This window comes from Paramisgurnus dabryanus, chromosome 16, assembly GCF_030506205.2.
Source record: "Paramisgurnus dabryanus chromosome 16, PD_genome_1.1, whole genome shotgun sequence".
NCBI lineage: Eukaryota > Metazoa > Chordata > Actinopteri > Cypriniformes > Cobitidae > Paramisgurnus > Paramisgurnus dabryanus.
In genome coordinates this window covers 28,592,534-28,614,045 of record NC_133352.1, presented here as the reverse complement: position 1 = coordinate 28,614,045, position 21,512 = coordinate 28,592,534, and the positions used below count along the sequence as shown (strand labels likewise).

Here is a 21,512-nt window from a genome sequence, read left to right as displayed (position 1 = left end):
TGTGTGCGTCACGTTTGACACTGTTATGGATCCTGTTTGGTTTGCCATGTCTTGTTATAATTTATATTCTTGCCTTGTATACCCCCCTCGAGGGTGTTTTTGTTATATAATAAAAGTATTTTTGGTTAAGAGCTGTCTGCACTAGGGTTCTGTCTTCCCTGTCCCTGACATCCTATATGATTTAACCAAACCTCTCAATTTCCTTTTGGCTCAAAAATGATAGCTCAGGAAAGGAGCTGCAAAAGGTCAATTTTTAAAGAAAAAATATGATTTAGAGAAAGAACTAGATCAAATGTAGAGAGGAGGCTAAGGATTAGAAGTGCATGTTTAAGAAATAAAAATGATATATTTAAATGTATATAATTTAGTCTAATCACAGATATCAATCCATTTTATTAAAAAAGTATTTGATTTTTAAAGAGAAAGCATACATTTTCTAAGTTAGAAATAGACAGCATAAATATTTGCGACTGTAAATGTAATAAAATATATGCTTTGACATATGCAAAATACATTCATCCCCATCTGCTGCACGCTCATCATTAATGCATGCATGTGCAGACATATTCCCAAGCTTCTTGTCATTAAATACAATGAACTTACCTTGGAACATAACCTGTTCCTCAGAGAGTTAGTTGCTATTGTTACTTACATAACCCAAAAGTTACCTACATTTTTGGAATCGAAAGCAGAGGTTACCCATTTACTTACTCCTAAACTTACCCTGGTAAGTCACATAACCTGCTTTCTGGAATACCCCCAGGATCTGATATTTCCCGGAAATAATTGTTAAAACTAATAACACACCACTAATCCTGGTTCTAGGTGTCCTTCACAGATACATTATATGTTTAATGTATCTCTTGGTCTCTTTACTCAGTTTTTTATTTGAATAAATAAGCTAATAAAATATTTCAAATTATTTGATGTCATTCTTTATGTAGCAAGCTGCCATGCAATAAGTGGACTAATGTACATCCAGCCAATTGTTATCACAAAATAAAGCCCTGAACATCTTGTCAGGTTTAGGTTGCAATAACAAGTGTCTATGTACTGTACAGTGTTATATAGACAGGCTATTTTGGGTCCAATTTGCACCCCCTGTCGATTAGTGGCCATGGCCCAATTCGAGGCTTGTCGCACCTGACTTTTTGTCCAAAAAAATCCTCTGTTTTATAGATTCCAATTTACTGCTGCAGTGTGAAATCATTATTACAGTCGGCAGGTGTGGTCTAATGGGCTGTTCAATTGTCTGTTTTGTGCATTCAGAAGATTATAATTTTAAAAATGGTTCGAAACTGTCCTTTTGTCTGTGGACTTTCGTGGTTTTAAAATCAGTTAAGATTTGAAAAATGAATAGAGCATCTCAGGCCTAACTTAACATCGGCCATGACAATACAAATAAATACACAAAGCACAATAAGCTCATTTAGCTCATTCAAGAACTGAACATAGAAAGAGTGTGTTTGATTGACAGATACATTGATCAATCACATGCTTCCTTTTAGTGTATTATGTGCATGGAAACATTAAATTACAATAATTCATACAAAGCTGCTGTATTCCCTGTGAATGACTGCACAAAAACACACAGAAATAAGATTCAAGGTAAAATAAAACTTTAGTTAAACACACACACACAAAAAAAATTACAGAGGTCTAATAGTATTAAGAGCCTCAGACAAAATTGATAAATACAACATTTTCTAAAATAAAATAATTTCAATAAAGCTCTTAAAATTTTGGGAGAGGCCTTAAGGGCGCTGCACACCAGACTAGAAGCACCGCGGCACAGCGCATCATGCCATGAATGTATAGAGGGTATGCATTGACGTCACTTTTCCACATGACCACACGAGAGCTCGCCAGGTTGAGTGGCAAAAACGGTCGACAAAATGGGTGGTTTTCATAGCGGCTGCTGTGGCCAGACACTGCTTTTCCTGACACAAGTTATATGTTTGTCTTGTCTAACTGTTACATTAGTTATTTCTTATGCTTGTGTACTTTTAATTGTTGTTTTTTATGTTTGGTTTAGGTTATTAAAAATGTGGTAAGACATCATTTGTGTGTTTGTGATTGAGTCAAACTGGACAAAAACTGAGCAGGACCTTGATACCGCGGCCCACCTCACAATCACTTCTGCACAGATTCTGGCTCCAAATTACGTCAGCTGATATTTTTGGGATATTTTGGCTTTATTCTTTTACAGTGGAAGTCTATGGGTGTTTTAAATATGTTTTCTCGCTCCTACAACCTGGAAACCGATCAAGCTCATATTGTTGGACATCTCAATTCTTTAACTGCACCTCGAAAATGCAAAGATCGAAGAGTAAAGAGGCTTCATGAGGAGTCATGAGGGAGGATACACAAGTGTATTTAATGCTAAAGTGTTTTTTCGATTAAACCCGAGGCACATATAAATCTCCTCCCACTTAATGTCATTGCATCTTTAAATCATATTGAAACGCACAAATGTGTCAAATTATTGAAAATGTAGGCAAGCTTTAAAAACTGTTACATGAGGAGTTGTACCAGTAAGTATGGTGCCACAAAATAAAACTTTTTTTTGGTACCATAGGAATGAATGGGTCTAGGCCAGGGATGGGCAACTGGCGGCCCGAGGGCCGCACACGGCCCGGGGTAGATTTTAATACGGCCCGCTGGACCATATTATAATTTATCAAATACTTTTAAAATTATGATTTTTGTATTCGGACGTAAAACCTCCCAACCAGGAGGGGGCGCTACGTCCAGCGGATCGTCACAGTAAGCATAGTCCCGTGTTTGGGCTTATGCGAAGAAGAGGTCTTCAAGTTCACAGGGTCTGAAAACCCAAGGTCCGACCCGAGACTCGATCAAGTTTGGATCTAAATGTTTCACGCGTGCCTCGGACACAGGTCGGGTACAATAATCGGGTCTCGGTTTATTTAAAATGAATGTTTTTCCCGAACTGACCCGATAAGCCCTGAACTATGTGTGTTAATGTCCTTTTCAAACCTCTCCTCTGTTTGCCAAGAGCGCCTAATTACGACATTTTGTGGCTGGCGATAGGTTAATTTTCGTTGAGACAGACATGTCAGATCATTTTAAATGTACATTTTAGCCGTTACCTCGGTGTCATCGTCATATAAACAAATGGAGCAGCTCGCCAAATTGGTTGCGAGCCCACCAGGGCTGCGACTGCACACACGTCAGTTTACATTCGGGTCCAGTCGGGTTCAAAACAATGCCACTGGTTTGGGTGACGGATCAGACTCGAGACAGAATTACTCTTAGATTTGAAAGGTAAAATACTTTGTTATTAACATTTTTATATATTTTGTTTTGAATGTATGTATTCATTATTATTATTATTATTATGTATATTTATTTTAAATAATTTTGTTCTCTGAGGGCAGGATGAGAAACTCCTCTATACTAATTTAAAACTGCCTTGTTTGTTACAGATGTTAAAGCAATGCAGTTACAGTTTTTTTTCGATTGCTAAACGTCAGTGGGCACAACTGGAGCTACATGTGCAAAACTCTAACTACAACCTGCAATACCAAATGTCACCTGAGCACAACTCTTAACACATGGCTCAAAACAGCTCCGTGCAGCCAAACACTAAACACAACCCTCACTGAGATAACACACACTGTCACTCACAACACACTGAGAGGAAAAACACTAACATCAAACACCAATACAGAAATTACTAACTTTTTATCTTTACAATTTGAACAATTTCAGTGACTTCATACAAAGTAATATTTTCTTCAAATAATGATGTATTTATTGATTGATTTATCACATGATTTATTGAAATTTTTTGACCAGAACAATTCTTTAAGGTAAATGAAAATTTGCAGTTTGCTTCAATAGTCTGTAGTAGTTTATGGAATTATAATAATGAGGAAAAAAGACAGAAACTAAAAGTACATACTGTATTTCAAACAAAGAATTGAGGAGCTAATCCTGCCTTTCGCTAGCATCAGGCCACTACCTGCCACCCTTCTCCCTCCACGAACCCGTCTTCCTTGTTCCATTTCCAAAATTTGTCTTTCTAAGCTCTACCTATCATATTTATATAAAAAGTAATATTATATATAAATGAAATATATAAATGAAATTGGAATTTATATTTATATGAAATTGCAATCAGCAGTGTTTGAAAGGCACAATCAATCTGTTTTGAATGTGTGGTTCACAGTTTTGACAGCAGTGTGTTAGCATTTGAACAAAGTGCTGTAAATCCACAGTGTTGTGAAGGTTGTGGTTAAAGTCATGGGATAAGTGTGTAAAGTTTTGAAAACTGTGTTTAACCAATGAAAAACGAACTAGAGTTTGGTCCACATGAACTGCTGCTGTGCAGACTGTAGTTAGAGTTTTGCACATGTGACTCCAGTTGTGCCCACTGTCGTTTAGCAATCGAAAAAAACTGTAAGAAGTTTTATCTAAAAATGCTTTGTCCACTGAAAATAAAGTTATGATTTAGAATTAGCATAATTGCCAAGTTTAATAGTTAAAATCTATAAAGACCGGTTCATTGTATATTGTGGTTTCTTAATAAAGAAAATTAAGAATGATGTAAATTGTGCGTGTGGTTCTGGCCCCCTTGGGAATAAAGGAGAAAAATGCTGGCCCTCGTCATTATCAAAGTTGCCCATCCCTGGTCTAGGCTAAATGCTAACACATTCACGACGCGCTGTACAGTGCACGCATTGAACAAAGATAGGTATGTATTAATTTGTTTAGGTTGAGGTAATAACATATTTTAATATGGCAAAAGGGTAGACTATTCCTTTAAGGTTGGAGCTAAACTCTGCAGAGACACCGGCCCTCCAGGACCAGGATTGGTGACCACTGTTTTAGTTTAACTGTGTGGTAAATACTTTAAAGGAGCAGTCAGTGGGGCTACACATCCTGAAAAGTCAAGACATTTTAATTGCCCCCTAGTGGCAGACTCCAGTATAGGTCATAACCCCTACCATCACCATGTAAACAATTGGCACATGAGCTAAACTTATCAATCAAATTACACTTTAAATGCATTTTTCCCAGCAATGGTTTCTGTTACAGTACATTATTTATTTCATGTTATGGTGCTCTTTTAAGTGTTCTTGTTTTTTTTTTTTATTAAAGTTTGGTTTAAGTTATTAGTTTTTAAAGCGTAACTAAACCCCTGTTCAGAGCCTGACTCCACCCACTGGCAATATTTGAAAAATGCAAGAAAAGTGGACAGACACCTATAGAAGTGCAACTGCCAATGAAAAGCATTGAGTCATACACTATGGGAAGCAGAAATTGACTTGTAGAGCTCTCTTATTTAATTCTTACTAGTAAAAATACAACTACGATGAGTGACACTGGAATCATAAAAAGCTAATTTGGTTTCCTATTGTATGCAGGATCACACAGAACAAAACGAAAACAGACATTAAAGTAGAATAGCTGGCTATAGCAGTGTTTTTAGAGACAAAGATATGTGAATGTGTTTTCGAAATAACTACAAACATATAGCATTTTTTTAATTTAGTTTAAATCTACATATTGCCCCTTGAAATACAGAACACAAGGGGCCCTATCTTGCACCCAGCCCAATAGACAGAGTTACAAAATAAGGGACAAATATAATACAATAAATTCTTGCTACATATATAAACACAGTATAAAAAATTATATAGACCAATTTCGTGTTTGCAAACAGAGATGACGTTTTTTGTGGGCGGAGCCAAACTGGTTGCAGAAAGTGACTGCTCCGCAGTAGGGTTGTGAAGTGTTTTAGCATTTAACCGTGATTTTTATGGATCCGGTGTTCTGTCGAAGTCTGATTCCTTTATGTTTCCCTTTAGTGCAATGTTTCTTATAGCGTTTTAATCACATTACGTTTATTTTTTTAGATAGATCAAAAGTGTAAATGGCTTGGCTACTGATATGCATGTATGTAATGTATATGTATTGTTCTTTTTTGCTAAATCAAATATTTTTACAGTCTGAATCGCTAAAGTACATGTAAAAGCAATACTATCATGTATTATATATAATAGCGTTTATTAAATATTTCATAATGTTCCTGTTTTTTGTTATTTCTTCCTTAATAAATTATAATTGTAACATGATAAAAACGCTATAAGAAACACATGGAGGGAACAGACTTCGACAGAACACCGGACATCTTCTCTACTTATTTTCTATTCTAATTATTAAAAGATTTCCAGATGATTTCCTTGCTCCATTCTGTTCGTTTAAGGGCTTATTGTAATCATAAACACCTACGTTTATCTTCAAATGATGTCTTTGACGATGGTATTCTATAAAAATGAAAGCCATCTTTTTTGGCATTCTTATTCTGACACTTAACAGCACAACATGACATTTTCCAGTGAGTTATCTTGCTCTTTTCACTCGTGTCTAATTCATTTCCACTGTTTTTCTGCAACCGCATTGCGCGCGCAGCTTGCAGTGACGTAACTGTGACGTCTACTCTAAATTGGTCTATAGAGAAAAAAGAAAGAGAACGGGAGGGGGCACCTATAAACAATCATTGTCACTTGAGGAAGAAAAAAATACTAATACATTTTTTTCCTTTTTTCGCTTTGTGTTTCTAAATCAGGAATAACAGGGTGGACAAGAACTGCAAAGAGTGAATACAGAGGGAGGGGTTACTTATATATTTAGACTGAAGTCATTATTTTTTAAGGCATGACAAGAAGGGTTTCCAAATTGTATTAAATTGTTCTGTTCTACCATTTTTTTAATTTACATTTTTATATTTGAATAAACTGCAACAGGTCATGCATCCAATGATAATAATAAGGTGGGGAGGGATTTTTCCAGTTTGTTAGTACAACTCTCTTAGCAATTATGAAACAAGACTAAAGACTAAATAGTGCTACTAGGGACTTGGTTCAATATCTAAAATAAAAACATCAGAAATTGACTTAAAAATATGTGTCCAGAGAGAAATTAATGCTGGGCACAGACAAAAAGTATGATATAAAGTTGACAGGTAGGATCATTATTTGGATATATTTTGGACAATTTCGCTTTTGTACATAAACATTTAAAGAACTTAAAAGAAGTCACAATAATAATATCAGAATATCCACGGCTGGTGCATAAGGTAAAAGCTCCATTAATGTGAAAATCTTTGACATCATGAAATCATTTCTCATAAGTGATAAAGCCTCCTTCTGTCTGTCGATGTTATTCTGTATCTTGTTTAAGTTTTCTTACAGAAGAATATCTTCTTGATTTATTTCTCCTGAAAACATCACATTATAATCATTTTCATTACAATCTTAAACATTAGTGATTCAGATGCATCATAAGTGTTTGTCACCTGGTGGTTGTGTGCTGGTGCGCTTTCTGATGTAGATGTGAAAGCCTCCTAACAGAAGCAGAAGAAATATCATCTGTAAGGTCCACACTATCACAAACAGAGAGACTGGACCTACAGTACACAAACAATATCTGTCAGTGAATCATTGCATTTAATCACCCACCCATCTGATTATTAATTATTGCATAAAAAACCAAAACAAAAACAAAATCTTACCATCTCATCCAAATGCTTTGGATTAATAATTACTTTCCTTCACATTACAACTATTTTTATTAGCAGACAGTATGTGCAGTGTACATGGTGTAGTAAAGAGTAAGCAGTACACTAGTTTTTTGTTCTGCACATAAGAAAAATAAAGTCTAAATAATTAAGTGAAATTAGGCAAAGTTGTTTTTGTAAAAATGATTTCAGAAATTATACTCAAATTGTAATAATTCTCTTAATTAACTCTTAATTAAAATGTTGTATGCCATTGATGGATGTCTAATTTTGTTATTATTTCCTTTATTAACTGTAAATAAGAAAGGTGTATATGATGTTTGTTAATGGTTAGTGTAGAGGTCAGATGTGAGGTCACAGATGCAGTAGATGTTCCTGTAATCAGACACAGTTGAAGATTCATCTCTCTTAACCCCATAACACATGAACTGACTGATAAACCTCAACACTGTTAACAATTAAACCTTCAGATCAGAGAATTAATTCATATCAGTCACTCTTGTTGTAGTTGTTTCAGTAAATCAATAAAAATTCCTTGTTTAAGCTCACCAGTACAATTGTTTACAGTGATGCTCTTCTGGGGAATTGGGAACCTTCTTGCTGTGAGACAACAGTGCTACCCACTGAAACACTGTGCCAAAGGGTTCAGAATGGCATACTTGCATACTACTCACAAAATTTCTGCAGTGTATATACTGTCTACAGCAGGGGTCCCCAACCTTTTTGTGAGCAAGGGCTACCACAATGGATAATTCGATCTGGAGGGCTAGTTTACTTTTTGATATAATTTACTCAAAACCTTTTTTGTTTAAATTGTTGATTTTATTTGACTGTACTTGTTGATTATAATTGTTTTAGTATTGTTTAAAATGTTAACATACGCAAGCCAAGCCAAGCTAATATAAAAAATATGTAATAAATAAATATTACAGTTGAGACTTTTAATAGAGACGATTAATAAAATGTGCTTTGGTGGGCACCTCACAGACTCTGGAGACCCCTGGTCTACAGCATGCTCATATCTGTTTGTAATACTAAATAAACAGGTTCAGTCTACATAAAGAGCATGAGATCCTGTACTGTACTGTACTGAACTCTCATTTCCAGTATGATCCAGGAGGTCAAGGTTTAGCTGATTAACATGATCCTGTTATTCTGTAACTACAGCATCTCGTTGTAAAGTTATTTTTTAAAAGCATGTTTATTTAGACTATTTAAGGGTAAAACTGATATTTTTCTCTCTAGCATTTGATGTCAGTGACAGTCCCTTATTATTTTAACTTAATGCCAAATGAAAGGAGGTTTTTAAGTGAAATACACCTGTAAAATAACTGCAACTGGATGATAACTCGACACCATTTGCTAAATTAAACATCTCATGTAATGTAAAATCAATGTAACATGAATGTGTAATAAAAATATTTCTGCATAATACTAATTTGTTTAAATACTAATTTAATTCATAGACAGTATGAAGTGTACACTGTGTAGAAAAGATCTCTAGAGAAAGTGTGATAGTATTTATTCTGATAGAGAGTTACTTTACCTTCAACATTCACTTGAAGTCCTGCAGATGTTTCTATGCCCTGTGAGTCATAAAGCTTTAATGTGTATCTCCCTGAATCAGCTCTTGTCACACTGTTTATAATCACAGTGCCAGTACTGATGGTAACGTCAGGTCTCTTACTATAAAGATCATATTTAATTATTGTGTTATTCTGTATTTTACAAATTAATATATTATCTTTCCTTAATTCCAGTTTAGTATATCCTAAATTAATATCCCAAATTATCTGTAGAGCGAGTTTGTCTCCCAGAGCTGCATTACAGGGTGTTGTCTGATTAAACCTGCAGATCTGATCCACACCTGCAGAACAAAACACACAAAAACAAATCTAACAACAAAAACATTATAACATGTTTTATTATAATAGTCTAATGTTTTCTGCTGGTACAAATATTACTCTCAATTTAAAACCAGCAAAGCAACATATTACAAATGAACTCACATACAGTAATTAAAACTCTTAAACATAAAGAAATGTATCAGACAGAAATGATATTTGATCAGTGGAGCATCTGATCTCAGAGTCTGAGCCCTACAAATTCAGCAACATAATTCCAGCATTAATACAACGTTTCACTTCAGTAATGCCATAGAGGAACAATTCTGGTTCCTCAAAGAAACATTCAAGAACCATTTCTTTATTACCTTAAATATAATCTGAAGAACCTTTTTGAAACAGAAAGGTGTTTGGATGTTAAAGGTTCTTCTGCGGCATCATGAAGCACTTTTACTTTAATAATAGCAACTTTAAAGGTGTTTAAAGCACCTTTGTCAAATGGTGATATTTAGAACCCTTAGTGGTGCTATATTGGCAGGTGTAGTGGTTACTACTTATGGTTCTACATAGCACCAATTGACAAAAGTGATGTTTAGCACATTTAAAGACACGTGTTATATTATAGCACTTAAAGTGTTTCCCCTATGATTACAAGGCAATAAACCACTTTGAGTGCAATTTAGCACCATCATTTTTTGTGTACAGCTGCCAACATGTGATTCAACAGCATCATAACATTCAGCTTGAGATGATCATTCACTTACATGAGCCAGTCTGAAGCAGAACCAGCATCAGTCCAAAGATGATCAACATTTCACTGAAGTTTCTAAAAGAGAGTAAATCCATCAGAAGAGAGTAAAGACAGAGTCCTGAAGCAGACTGTGAAGTATGAAGATCTTTTACTCAGTCACGTGTCTCACTCTGGCAGATTACTTCTGCTTACACTGGACTTGCAGTCTTAATTAAGAATCAGGAAGTTTTGTCGGAAATTATAGGACAACCGTTTTCACCAACAGCCTTGACAAGAAAACAGAAGTATGGTATATAACATGTCGTCACAAGAAATTTATATAACGCCATATAAAATCACTTGCTTACGTTCCTTTAATAATGGATTTGAAAAGGCAACCAGAAAAGAGAGAAATCCCAGGACTGTTATTTTTCGAAAACAACTGCTAAAACTGATAACACACCACAGATCTATCGCCAAGGTACTGTGAATGATCTACACTGATATACTATACGTTTATTGTATCAATCTTTGTATCTTTACTCAGTTTGAATAAGAATTAATAAGCTTAAAAATATTTCAAATGATTAACCCACTGAGCAAGGCGTCTCAAAAGGACGTCATTTCGACATCCCACCCCCTTTGAAAATTAAGATTTTTCTCCATTTGTTAGTAAATATGAGACCAATTTGCTTTCTTTTTTTACTAAACAGTTTTATTAAACATTTATTTTAATTAACAAAAGAGTAAAAGTCACTGACCATCTTTAGGACACAAAAAATAACTAATTGAAATCAAATGGGGGGATGCAAAAATGAGTACATGATGAACATGTTAGCAAAAAAATTAAATAAAGTGTAATTAACAGGAATTCACTAGGAAATTATGAATATAATTAATCATCACACAGGTGGCCACAGGATAACTGGCAATTGAGAGTGGTATTTAAGAGAGAAAATCCACTCTCATGTAATGGTGACAGAATAGCACCACATGGTAAAGAAATGTCTTAAGACATGAGAAATAAAATAATTTCTTTGCACAAAATGATCAAGGTTTCAAGATAATAAGTTAGGCATTGCTAATAAATTTGAATACTGTCACGAAAGGGATCCAAAAATTACAAAAGTATGGACTTGTGAGAAGCTCTCTGCGATCTCCAGGACGTTCCCTGAAGTTAACACCTTGTCAAGAGTATTTTGTGATAATTGATGTTAAAAAAAATCATCATGCAAGTTCAGCACAGTTGGCTAAATCATTAGAAAGTCAAGCTGGGGTGTTTCCTTTGACAACACACGACAGAGGTATAGTGCAAAGGAAAGGCATGCATGGCTGTCATCCACAGAGGAAGCCACTGGTAAAGTCAATGCACAAAAAGCCTTTTGTTAGAGCTCATATTGAGAAAGGTAAAGACTATTGGGTCTCTAGCTCTCTATACTTTGGAGTAATGAGACACAGATTAATCTTTGTGGTTCTGAGGTGTTCCAAACTGTATGGTGTGGCAAGGGTGAGGAGTACAATGAAAAATGCATGGTACCAATGAAAAATGCATGGTGGTGGCAGTGTTCTTCTGTGGGCTTGAATGAATGCTGCAGGTGTTGGAGAGTTGAATTGTATAGACGGCATCATGAATACACAGATGTACTGTGAAATACTTAAAGAGAAGATGCTTCCATCACTCTGTGCCATTGCTCACCGTGCAGTCTTTTAACATGATTGTGACCCAAAACACACATTTAAGGTCACTAATTCATTTAAGAAGAAGCACAGGGTAAAAGTGATTCAGACCTCAACGCCAGGTTGAGGTATGGGGAGTTCTGAAACGACAAGCAGAACGTCATTTTCCATCCAGGATCTGAAAGAGGTAACTGTATGTTGTCAACTTCTTTATTCAATGTCTAGAAGAATTAGTGGCTGAGGCCATACAAAATATTAGATTGCTTTTTTAAAAGAATTTTTGTAGGGTGTACTCATGTTTGCATCACCTCATTTGATTTAAATGTGTTATTTTTCATATCCTTAAGATGGTAAGTGACTTTCACTCTTATGTTAAGAAACATAAATGTTTTTTAAACTCATGGCTGTAATCAAAAATGTAAAGTCCAGACCTTATGACACAGATACTGACATCAAGAATCAGCCCATGAATCACAACAGTGGGGAGTTTCCTACATGTTGCAATGCATTGCACCAGCGTATTATAAAAACTCATGATTCCCATAGTGTCACCACTGTTGTGATTCATGGGGTGAATCTTGATGTCTGCATATGTGACAAAAATATCTGGACTTTTAATTTTATGTAAGCAATTCCCAGTGGTGGAATGTACCTAAATAATAAGTTGGATGTGACACCTCAGATCAATTGATTGAACACTATGGTGTTTATAAAATTAATTTACAGACATTATATGCAGTGGTGTAGTCTACGTGATACGCAGGACTACGCCGTATACCCACTAGAAATTGTCAAGGATTTCCGTATACCCACTAAAAATAGCGCGAGGATGCGTAACAGCATGGTTTTGTGACATTTTTAAAGTTTAGTCATAATATAGATGTGAAGCATTGACCATTAGCATGCTACACTTGCTACTTTAGCGGGTTGAAATACATATTAGGCTATATACTTCATGCCGAACTGCGCGATCCGATCAGCTTATGAATTTCTATGAATTCAGATTACTATAGTGACGCGAAAGTAACTGGGGAGCAGACTGGCGAGTGACAGCAAAGTACCGCGAGAGAGACTCCAGTTATCACATGGAAAAATCTGCTTTGACTCTCTCTCGCGGTACTTTGACATCACCAAGAGGTCTGCTTAGCGCCAAATGAAGTCGAACCTGCAGTGTAGCTGCTCACGCGACACTGTAAACAAACAGTCCAGAGAAGTGAACGAGTGCTGCAACATAAAATAATTTATGGTGGAACTTTATCTATGAGCAGTGCTATGTTTTTTAACACTCATTCATATATAAACATTACGGTCGCACTTTATTTTACAGTAGGTACAATTTGTAAGTACAGAAGTGTTTGAGATTAGTTATCATATATGTACACTATAAATACCTGTCATTTACCCTAACTTGCCTGTAAATACTAAATACTTATATTGTACATTTATTTGTAAGTACAGTAATGTTTCTCGTTAGTTACAGTATACCTACACTATAAGTATATTACCCAGTACTTATCTAGAGTTACATAATAACTACCAAGTATGTACCACTGGTAAGTACAGTAATGATACCAGTTAATTACCATGTAGATACCTAAAAGTAAGTACCACACATTTGTCGGTAAGTACAACTTATTTACCATATATTTACAATGTAAGTACACATACTGTAAAATAAAGTGCTACCTAAAATACACATACATAAATACTCTTATAATTATACTCTTATTATCTTGTAATTGCAAAGTTTTGTCAGTGAGTCGTCATTAAAAACATCCATTATAATGAGCCTTGTGTTCTACAAAGGTGGGATGGTTTAATAGTGTTAGGCAAGACAAACATATATTTCAGGAAAAGCAATGTCTGGCCATATGCCATGGTCCACAGACTACTAATTGTTTGGCAAGTTTTTAGGGTCACTGTTAAGGCCAACTAAATTCAATTTAAGTTGATAATAGTCAGTTTTACTGGCGTTTTCGCAGCAGCTGCTACTGTATGAAAACCAGCAATTTTTTTGAATGTTTTGCCACTCAACAGGGCGAGCTCCGCCGTGGTCATGTGGAAAAGTGACGTCAATGCATACCCTCTATACATTACGATTTTTGTGTCATATAAAAAAGAAACATTTTTACCCCAATTTTCATGTGATGAGTCTTTATTAACAGTCATAAAGTATCAAAACAGAAACACATACAAGTCATTACTTTAAAAGTGCTTATGCTAAAATAACACAGAACACAACGGTAAACACAGTTTGAGACCAAGACTGCATCTGAAAGCTCTTAAATGCTGCCTTTGGAGGAAGAGATCAAGACACGTCTGAATCCAATGTTTGCTTTACTCTTTGTATCCTTCATCAGGTTGATTTCTGAAGGCAGTGGATGTATCCTTCACTGCTTTCAATGCAATTCTATGTTTGTGTGTGTGTGTGTGTGTGTGTGTGTGTGTGTGTGTGTGTGTGTGTGTGTGTGTGTGTGTGTGTGTGTGTGTGTGTGTGTGTGTGTGTGTGTGTTTGTGTGTGCGTGTGTGTGTGTGTGTGCGTGCATGTGAGCGTGCATGCGTGTGTGTATGTGTGTGTGTGTGTGTGTGTGAGCAGAGAATGTGATTATTCGAGCCTGCGAATTTTCAAAATTAAAACATGGTCCAAAAAAGTGTTTGGAGCACAGTTTTTGTGTAAATAAACTTTTATGTAAATTTTCACTTTTTCCAACTTGCGGTTGTTTTTTTAGTAAGAAGTTAGTATTTCTAAATATTCAATTTTATCACAACGGTGCTCTCTGTTTATTTTAAACAGAATTCTGTAAGATTGCCTATGAAGGCTGTCTAAATGTGTTCTATGTTAAATATACAAAGAATATGCTATATATACACCTTACAGACCTAATTCATCCATGACACATGTGTAATTCTGACTTAAGTAGCTAGAGTTTAACATTTCATGCTAATCACCTGGTAAAGTAGACACAAACTTAAGCATATAAGTGATAATATTTCCTTGATTCTGTCGATGTTATTCTGTAACCTTGTTTAAGTTTTCATACATAACAATATCTTCTTGCTTTTTTTCTCCTGAAAACATCAGATTATAATCATTATCATCACAATCTTAAACATTAGTGATTCAGATCCATCATAAGTGTTTGTCACCTGGTGTTTGTGTGCTGGTGCGCTTTCTGATGTAGATGTGAAAGCCTCCTAACAGAAGCAGAAGAAACATCATCTGTAAGGTCCACACTATCACAAATGACATAGAGACTGAACCTACAGTACAACACAAACACATCAATGTAAGGATTTTGTCTTGTTTTGTGTTTTGTACTTTTATTTTGACACCCTGTTCTGACTTTTATTTTGATATCATGTCATGCCATGCTTCTCACTTCCTGTGTTTTTGTATTAAACCGGTCAAATCTGTTCACTCCCTGCTGATTATTGTTTAACCTACCTAGCATTCTACCTGTTAACCTGTATTCTGTTTCCTGTTCTGTGTTTGCCTGTTTTGACCCGTGCCTGTTGTTTTGGATATTGTTTGTTTGCTGCCTGCCCTGACCTATTGCCTGTTATTTGGATACTCTTTTGGAGTGAACTGACTGATAAACCTCAACACTGTTAACAATTAAACCTCCAGATCAGAAAATTAATTCATCTTAGTCACTCTTGTTGTTGTTGTTATAGTAAATCAGGGACGCATCACAATCACATGATACAACACACACAGGGTTCATAATGACTTACTTGTATACTACTCATACTGTTTCTGTACAGCATGCTCATATCTGTTTGTATGTAATACTAAATAAACAGGTGCCGTCTACATCAAGAGCATCCTGATCCTGATCCTGATCCTGTACTGTACTCAACTCTCATTTCCAGTATGATCCAGGAGGTCAAGGTTTAGCTGATTAACATGATCCTGTTATGCTGCAACTACAGCATTTTTATCTAAAAAAGTGTTATGAAACAGAAATTTTCTTGCCAAATGAAAGGAGCTTTATAGTGAAATACACCTATCAGCAACTGGGTGATAACTGGACACAATTTTGCTGAATTAAACATCTCATGTAATGTGACATCAATGTAACATGAATGTGTAATAAAAATATTTTTGCATAATAGACACTGGTTTTGATAAGAATTTAATTAATAAACAGTTTATATGCAGTGTACACTGTGTAGAGAAGATCTGTAGAGAAAGTGTGATAGTATTTATTCTGATAGAGAGTTACTTTACCTTCAACATTCACTTGAAGTCCTGCAGATGTTGCTTTGCCCTGTGAGTCAGTAAGCGTTAATGTGTATCTCCCTGAATCTGCTCTGGTCACACTGTTTATAATCACAGTGTCATTACTGCCGATAACGTCAGATCTGTTTTCATAAAAATTTAATTTCTTGATTACGTTATTCTGTATTTTACAAATCAAACTCTCTTCTTTCTTTAATTCCAGTGTAATTATATGAATATCCTGAAACATCCGTAGAGAGAGTTGTTTTCCCAGAGCTGCATAACAGGATTCTGTCTGATTAAAACTGCAGTTCTGATTCACACCTATAGACCAAAACACACACAAAACATCAAACTTTTATTATAATAGACAGACTCTAAGGGGCAGTTTCCAGGACAGGGATTAGACTAGTTCTAGACTTAAAAAAAATGTAAGAGCTGTCCAAACCAAAAACAACTTGCACTGACATTGTCACGGTTTAATCTGTGTTCTATTTTGTGTCTGCTACTGATTGTTGTCACCTGGACATTTCCCTCATTATTCATCAGAACAACTGTTACTCATTTCACTTGTGTATAATTGCCCTGTCTCTTGTCTTGTCAGTCGCTGGATCATTGTCTCTGAATGTCTCTGTAACTATAGTGTACATCTTAGTTCCTGTTCCCAATTTTGCCTGCCTGCCTGCCTGTTTGTTTGTTTATTTACCGTTCAGTGTTCTAGTGTAGTAATGCAAAGTCTTATGCATTTCTGCGAACCGACTCTTTTCAGACAGTTCGGCTCATTGAACCGTTTCAAAAAGCCGATTGACAGGTTCCTGACATCATCAAGAAATTACATCACAACACATTTATTTTCTAACTACTTGTATCACTGAAACATTCAAATAAAGTCGTTTGTGTCAACACATTAAAACATTCAAATAACGTTGTTTTTACGAAGGCATAGCTGATTTATTGCCTTTAATTTACAAGTTAGTAATGTTTGTGGTCACAGTTTCAATCACGGATCATAAATGCCAGATACAACTGCTCATTTTGACTACCATACAACTTGGATAAGATTCCTAAAAGACACTGATGCACAGTTGCGGATGTGTTCTACATATCCTAAGTTAAATAATAAATAAACTTGTCTTTTAAACTCATTAGGGTTCCTTAAACAACTAAAATATGATTTGCATGCACAATAAATTGTACTAAAACTAAAGCTTTTTAATAAAACAACCATATCAAGAAACTAATAAAACAATAAACTTTGTGCATCAGGCTAATTCAAATCCTCGGTGATACACACGCAGTGTCAGCAACTCATTCATCAGAATCGTCTGCAATCCTCGCCTCGGCAATCATCAACAAACTTCGTTCGGTTCTTTTTGAGTCTGCTGCGCTATTTCGGCTGTGCGTCCTCGGAACCTATTGACTGGTTACTTCCTGAGAACCAGCTTTAAAAGAACGATTTGTTCAAGAACCTAACATCACTATTCTAGTGCATTTGTTAGTAAATGTTTATCTAAAGAACTTGTACTTGCGTCCTCCTACCTGTTTCTTGTGTTGTGACAGACAAATCTTAAAATACATTATTACTCTTTGTTTTGCCTCAAAATGCACACAAATAATGTTTTTAGTAAGGTATGTTTGTTAAAACTAGTTATATTTAATAAGTTAACTAAGGCCTAGTCCTGATTTATGATAATCCCTGTCTGGAAAACCACCCCTTTGTTTTCTGCTGGTATAATTATTACTCTCATCATAATTTAAAACCAGCAAAAAAACATATTACAAATGAACTCACATAATTAAAACTTTTGAACAAAAAGAAATGTATAAGACAGACATTATATTTGATCAGTTGAGCATCTGATCTCAGTTCTATTTTGTCAAGTGGTGCTATGCAGGTGTAAGTGGTTAAAACTTATGGTACTACATAACTACAATTGAATTTAAATATGATTTAAAGTGGTTCCAATGATTACAAGGCAATTAACCACTTTTCGTGCAATTTGGCACCATCTTTTTTGTGTATAGCTGCCCAAATGTGATTAAACAGCATCATAACATTCAACTTGAGATGATCATTCACTTACATGAGCCAGTGTGAAGCAGAACCAGCATCAGTCCAAAGATGATCAACATTTCTCTGAAGTTTCTTAAAGAAAGTAAATCCATCAGAAGAGAGTAAAGACAGAGTCCTGAAGCAGACTGTGAAGTATGAAGATCTTTCACTCACTCGCGTGTCTGACAAACCACATCTGCTTATACTGAACTCAAAGTCTTTATAGTGAGAATCAGGAAATTATTGGTCAACAGTTTTTACCAACAGACTGAGCAAGAAAACAGAAGTATATAACATGTCTTCACAAGAAATGTATGTTAAATGCCATATAAAATTACTTGCTCATGTTCCTTTAATAATACATTTATAAAAGGGAGCAGAAAAGAGAGAAAAATAAAAACACAATGTGCTTGATTCCGATTGGTCAGTCGTGACATACCCAGGAATGTACTCCAGAAAGCAGGGTTAACTTACCATCAGATTAACCCTGAACTCTGGATTGATTAAACCAAAACTTGCCTACTCTGAGTATATCGGTTTCTAGAAGTGTAGAACATTAGTGTTAGATTAGTTCCCATAGTAACATGTTCTATATGTTATAATATGTATATGATTTAACCAAACATTTCAATTTCCTTTTGGCTCAAAAATGATAGCTCAGGAAAGGAGCTGCAAAAGGTAAATTATTAAAGAAAAAATATGATTTAGAGAAAGAACTAGATCAAATGTAGAGAGGAGGCTAAGGATCATACATGCATGTTTAAGAAATAAAAATGATACTATTAAATATATATTTATAATTTCATCTCATTATGTACCTGATTTATAATAGGAAATCTCTGACCACTCTGTCATGTCTGTGTTTTAATGGATGTCACCTAAGCAATTCTGTGCTTCACCTGTGTCATTGTGTGGGTCAGTGTTAAAAGCATATGAATATCATAGACTGCAGGCAGGCGTAACTTCTGTTCCTCTGTAAATAATCAATTATTATTTAGCACAGGACTGACATCATGTGTTTCATCTGTTATACTAATTTACTGTAACATTACCACATTGTCACTTAAATAATGTTAAGATTTCTGGCTCAATAATGACAATGTATTTGCACACACATTTATTATAAATTAAGATTTATCTCATATTATCTAGTAAGTGAAAGAGAGTAATGAGTTTATTTATGAATTGACAGAATTAATACGGAACGTTACTTTGTTGTTAAAATTAATTAACTGATGGAATTGTGTTTCATTTCATCCACTGTTTTTTGGAGATATATTAATAATGGACATATTTAAATGTATATGTTTTAGTCTAATCACATATATCAATCCATTTTATTAAAAAAGTATTTTATTTTAAAAGAGAAAGCAAACATTTTCTAAGTCAGAAATAGACAGCAATAAATATTCTGACTGTAAATGTAATAAAATAAATGCTTTGACATTATAATATTATCCAAAATATATGCTTCCACGTCTGCTGCACGCTTATCATAAATGCACGCATGAGCAGACATCCTCCGAAGCTTTGTGTCATTAACTTAAATGAACTAACCCTGGAATATAACCTGCTCCTCAGAGAGTCAGTTGCCATGGTTACTTACATAACCCAAAAGTTACCTCCGTTTTTGGAATCGAAAGCAGAGGTTATCCGTTTACTTACTCCCAGTCGCATAGCTATGGGTGGGCCTGGGTGGGCCTGCTATTTTTACTTCCATGACTGAAAGAAAACGACTTTTAAAGGTTTTATTACCAAAAAAAATAACAATTTCATTACAAATAAAAACAACGCAATTTTTTAATATCAATCTTAAACTAGTGGTCTTCTTCCTCCGCTTTTTTTTAGTTTACAAATTCTGCCAAAATAGGAAATTGGGATGCCGCCAGCGCAACTGGCTTTTAAAGGGGATGAGAGATAAGACTCTTATTGGTTTATTGCACATTGCGCTTACATTGTTAAAATAGGGCCCACATATACAGGCTTTTGTTCTTATTAAACGGTGATATATTGAAGCAGGTGTAGTTGTGTGTTTGTATATTTTGATAACAGATGCATTTTCCGCTAGGCGCACCTGATTTTCTCTGGGCCCACCCACATTGTGAATCCTGGATATGCTAGTACTTACTCCTAAACTTACCCGTGTAGGTCACATAACCTGCCTTCTAGAATACCCCAGGGTCTGATATTTTCCAAAAACAACAACCAATATTTAACTTTGTGTTAACATACAGTAACTGACTGTGAGAGGACTTTAAATACAGCATTTTAGAGCTTATTATAACATTAATGTAATACAAATGTATTCTCAAATGCAATTAAATTTAAATGAGTGTTTCACCGTTTACTGAAATTTGGCTAATTGGATTAATATGAATATGTATTTAAATGTTACTTATATTTTGCTATTTCAGTGGTATTTGCATATAAACACAAAATTTGCCATGTCACATATTGCCCTTATATCTACAGCAGGGATGGGCAACTTCGGTCCTGGAGGGCTCGTGTCCTGCAGAGTTTAGCTCCAACTTGCCCCAACACACCTGCCTAAAAGTTTCTAGTATGCCTAGTAAGACCTTAACTGGCTGCTTCAGGTGTGTTTAATTATGGTTGGAGCTAAACTCTGCAGGACACCAGCCCTTCAGGACTGAAGTTGCCCATCCCTGATCTACAGTTTTACTTTATATTCCCTCATTGAAGGTTTGGTATGAAAGTGTGGTGTGCTGTAACTATCCAAACCAAATTTAAGCACTGTGGTGATGGAGACCTCGTGTGGTGATTTTGAGTACTGATGCGTTTGCATTTAATCTTCTCTAGGTTCTTCTTCAGGTTAAATATCAGGATGTTTTACTTCATTACTAATCAAATGGGTTTCTTCATTGAAATTGAAAAGGCAAAAAAAATTGGGTATTGTTGCATATAAATCTTATTTAATTTTTACTCTGGCCACTAAGACTTCATCAATGTATCTGGTGTTTGTCGACTGTGTTCAGTGGTTTTAACTTCTGTTAACGTAAGATGTGTTTTGATGTCTTGTTACAGAGTTAGTCACAGTTCTGTTGTTTACAAGAACCTCTATTATCTGTGACAAAAATGTTTTGTAGAAATCTCAAAATATAGCTTATCCCAAAAATATTAAAGCCAAGGTGTTGAAAATAAGATGACGGACATTTTATAAAATAATGAGCTGTAAAAACTGTAAAAGAAGTTTAATAAAATGCATCTTTTCCATTAATCTTCGTTTAAACATAACAGCCTACTGCATGTTGTCCTTTCAGGATCCAGACAGTGTATGCATTTATTCAGCTCAATTCTGAGGGGCCCTAAAATGTATAAAACATGTACATTGGTAAATGAGTCAATTAGTTAAGATATTTGACACTTTTTCAGTGTTTTTTAAAGATTTATGGGACATTTGTTACTTCTCTCTTTCTTTAAAG

General features: G+C 35.1%; 1 protein-coding gene and 1 long non-coding RNA gene across 2 annotated transcripts in view; both read right to left on the bottom strand.

Annotated features, from left to right (window-relative positions):
• The window catches only part of LOC135752256 (pregnancy-specific beta-1-glycoprotein 7-like), a 79,472-nt gene extending 61,161 nt beyond the window's left edge, over window positions 1–18,311 (bottom strand). The window contains exons 1-2 of the mRNA XM_073812176.1: window positions 18,104–18,311; window positions 16,029–16,343 (exon numbers count right to left, since the gene is read on the bottom strand). Coding sequence (XP_073668277.1) covers window positions 16,029–16,343; window positions 18,104–18,185 — 397 coding nt within the window. The 5' untranslated portion in view covers window positions 18,186–18,311. The remainder of the gene's footprint in view (window positions 1–16,028; window positions 16,344–18,103) is intronic.
• Window positions 14,213–15,062, bottom strand: LOC141280899 (uncharacterized). Its single transcript, XR_012335236.1, has 2 exons — window positions 14,945–15,062; window positions 14,213–14,866 (listed from the first exon to the last, which is right to left on the bottom strand). It is a non-coding gene; the product is annotated as an uncharacterized lncRNA (long non-coding RNA).
• Window positions 18,312–21,512: the final 3,201 nt, after the last annotated feature.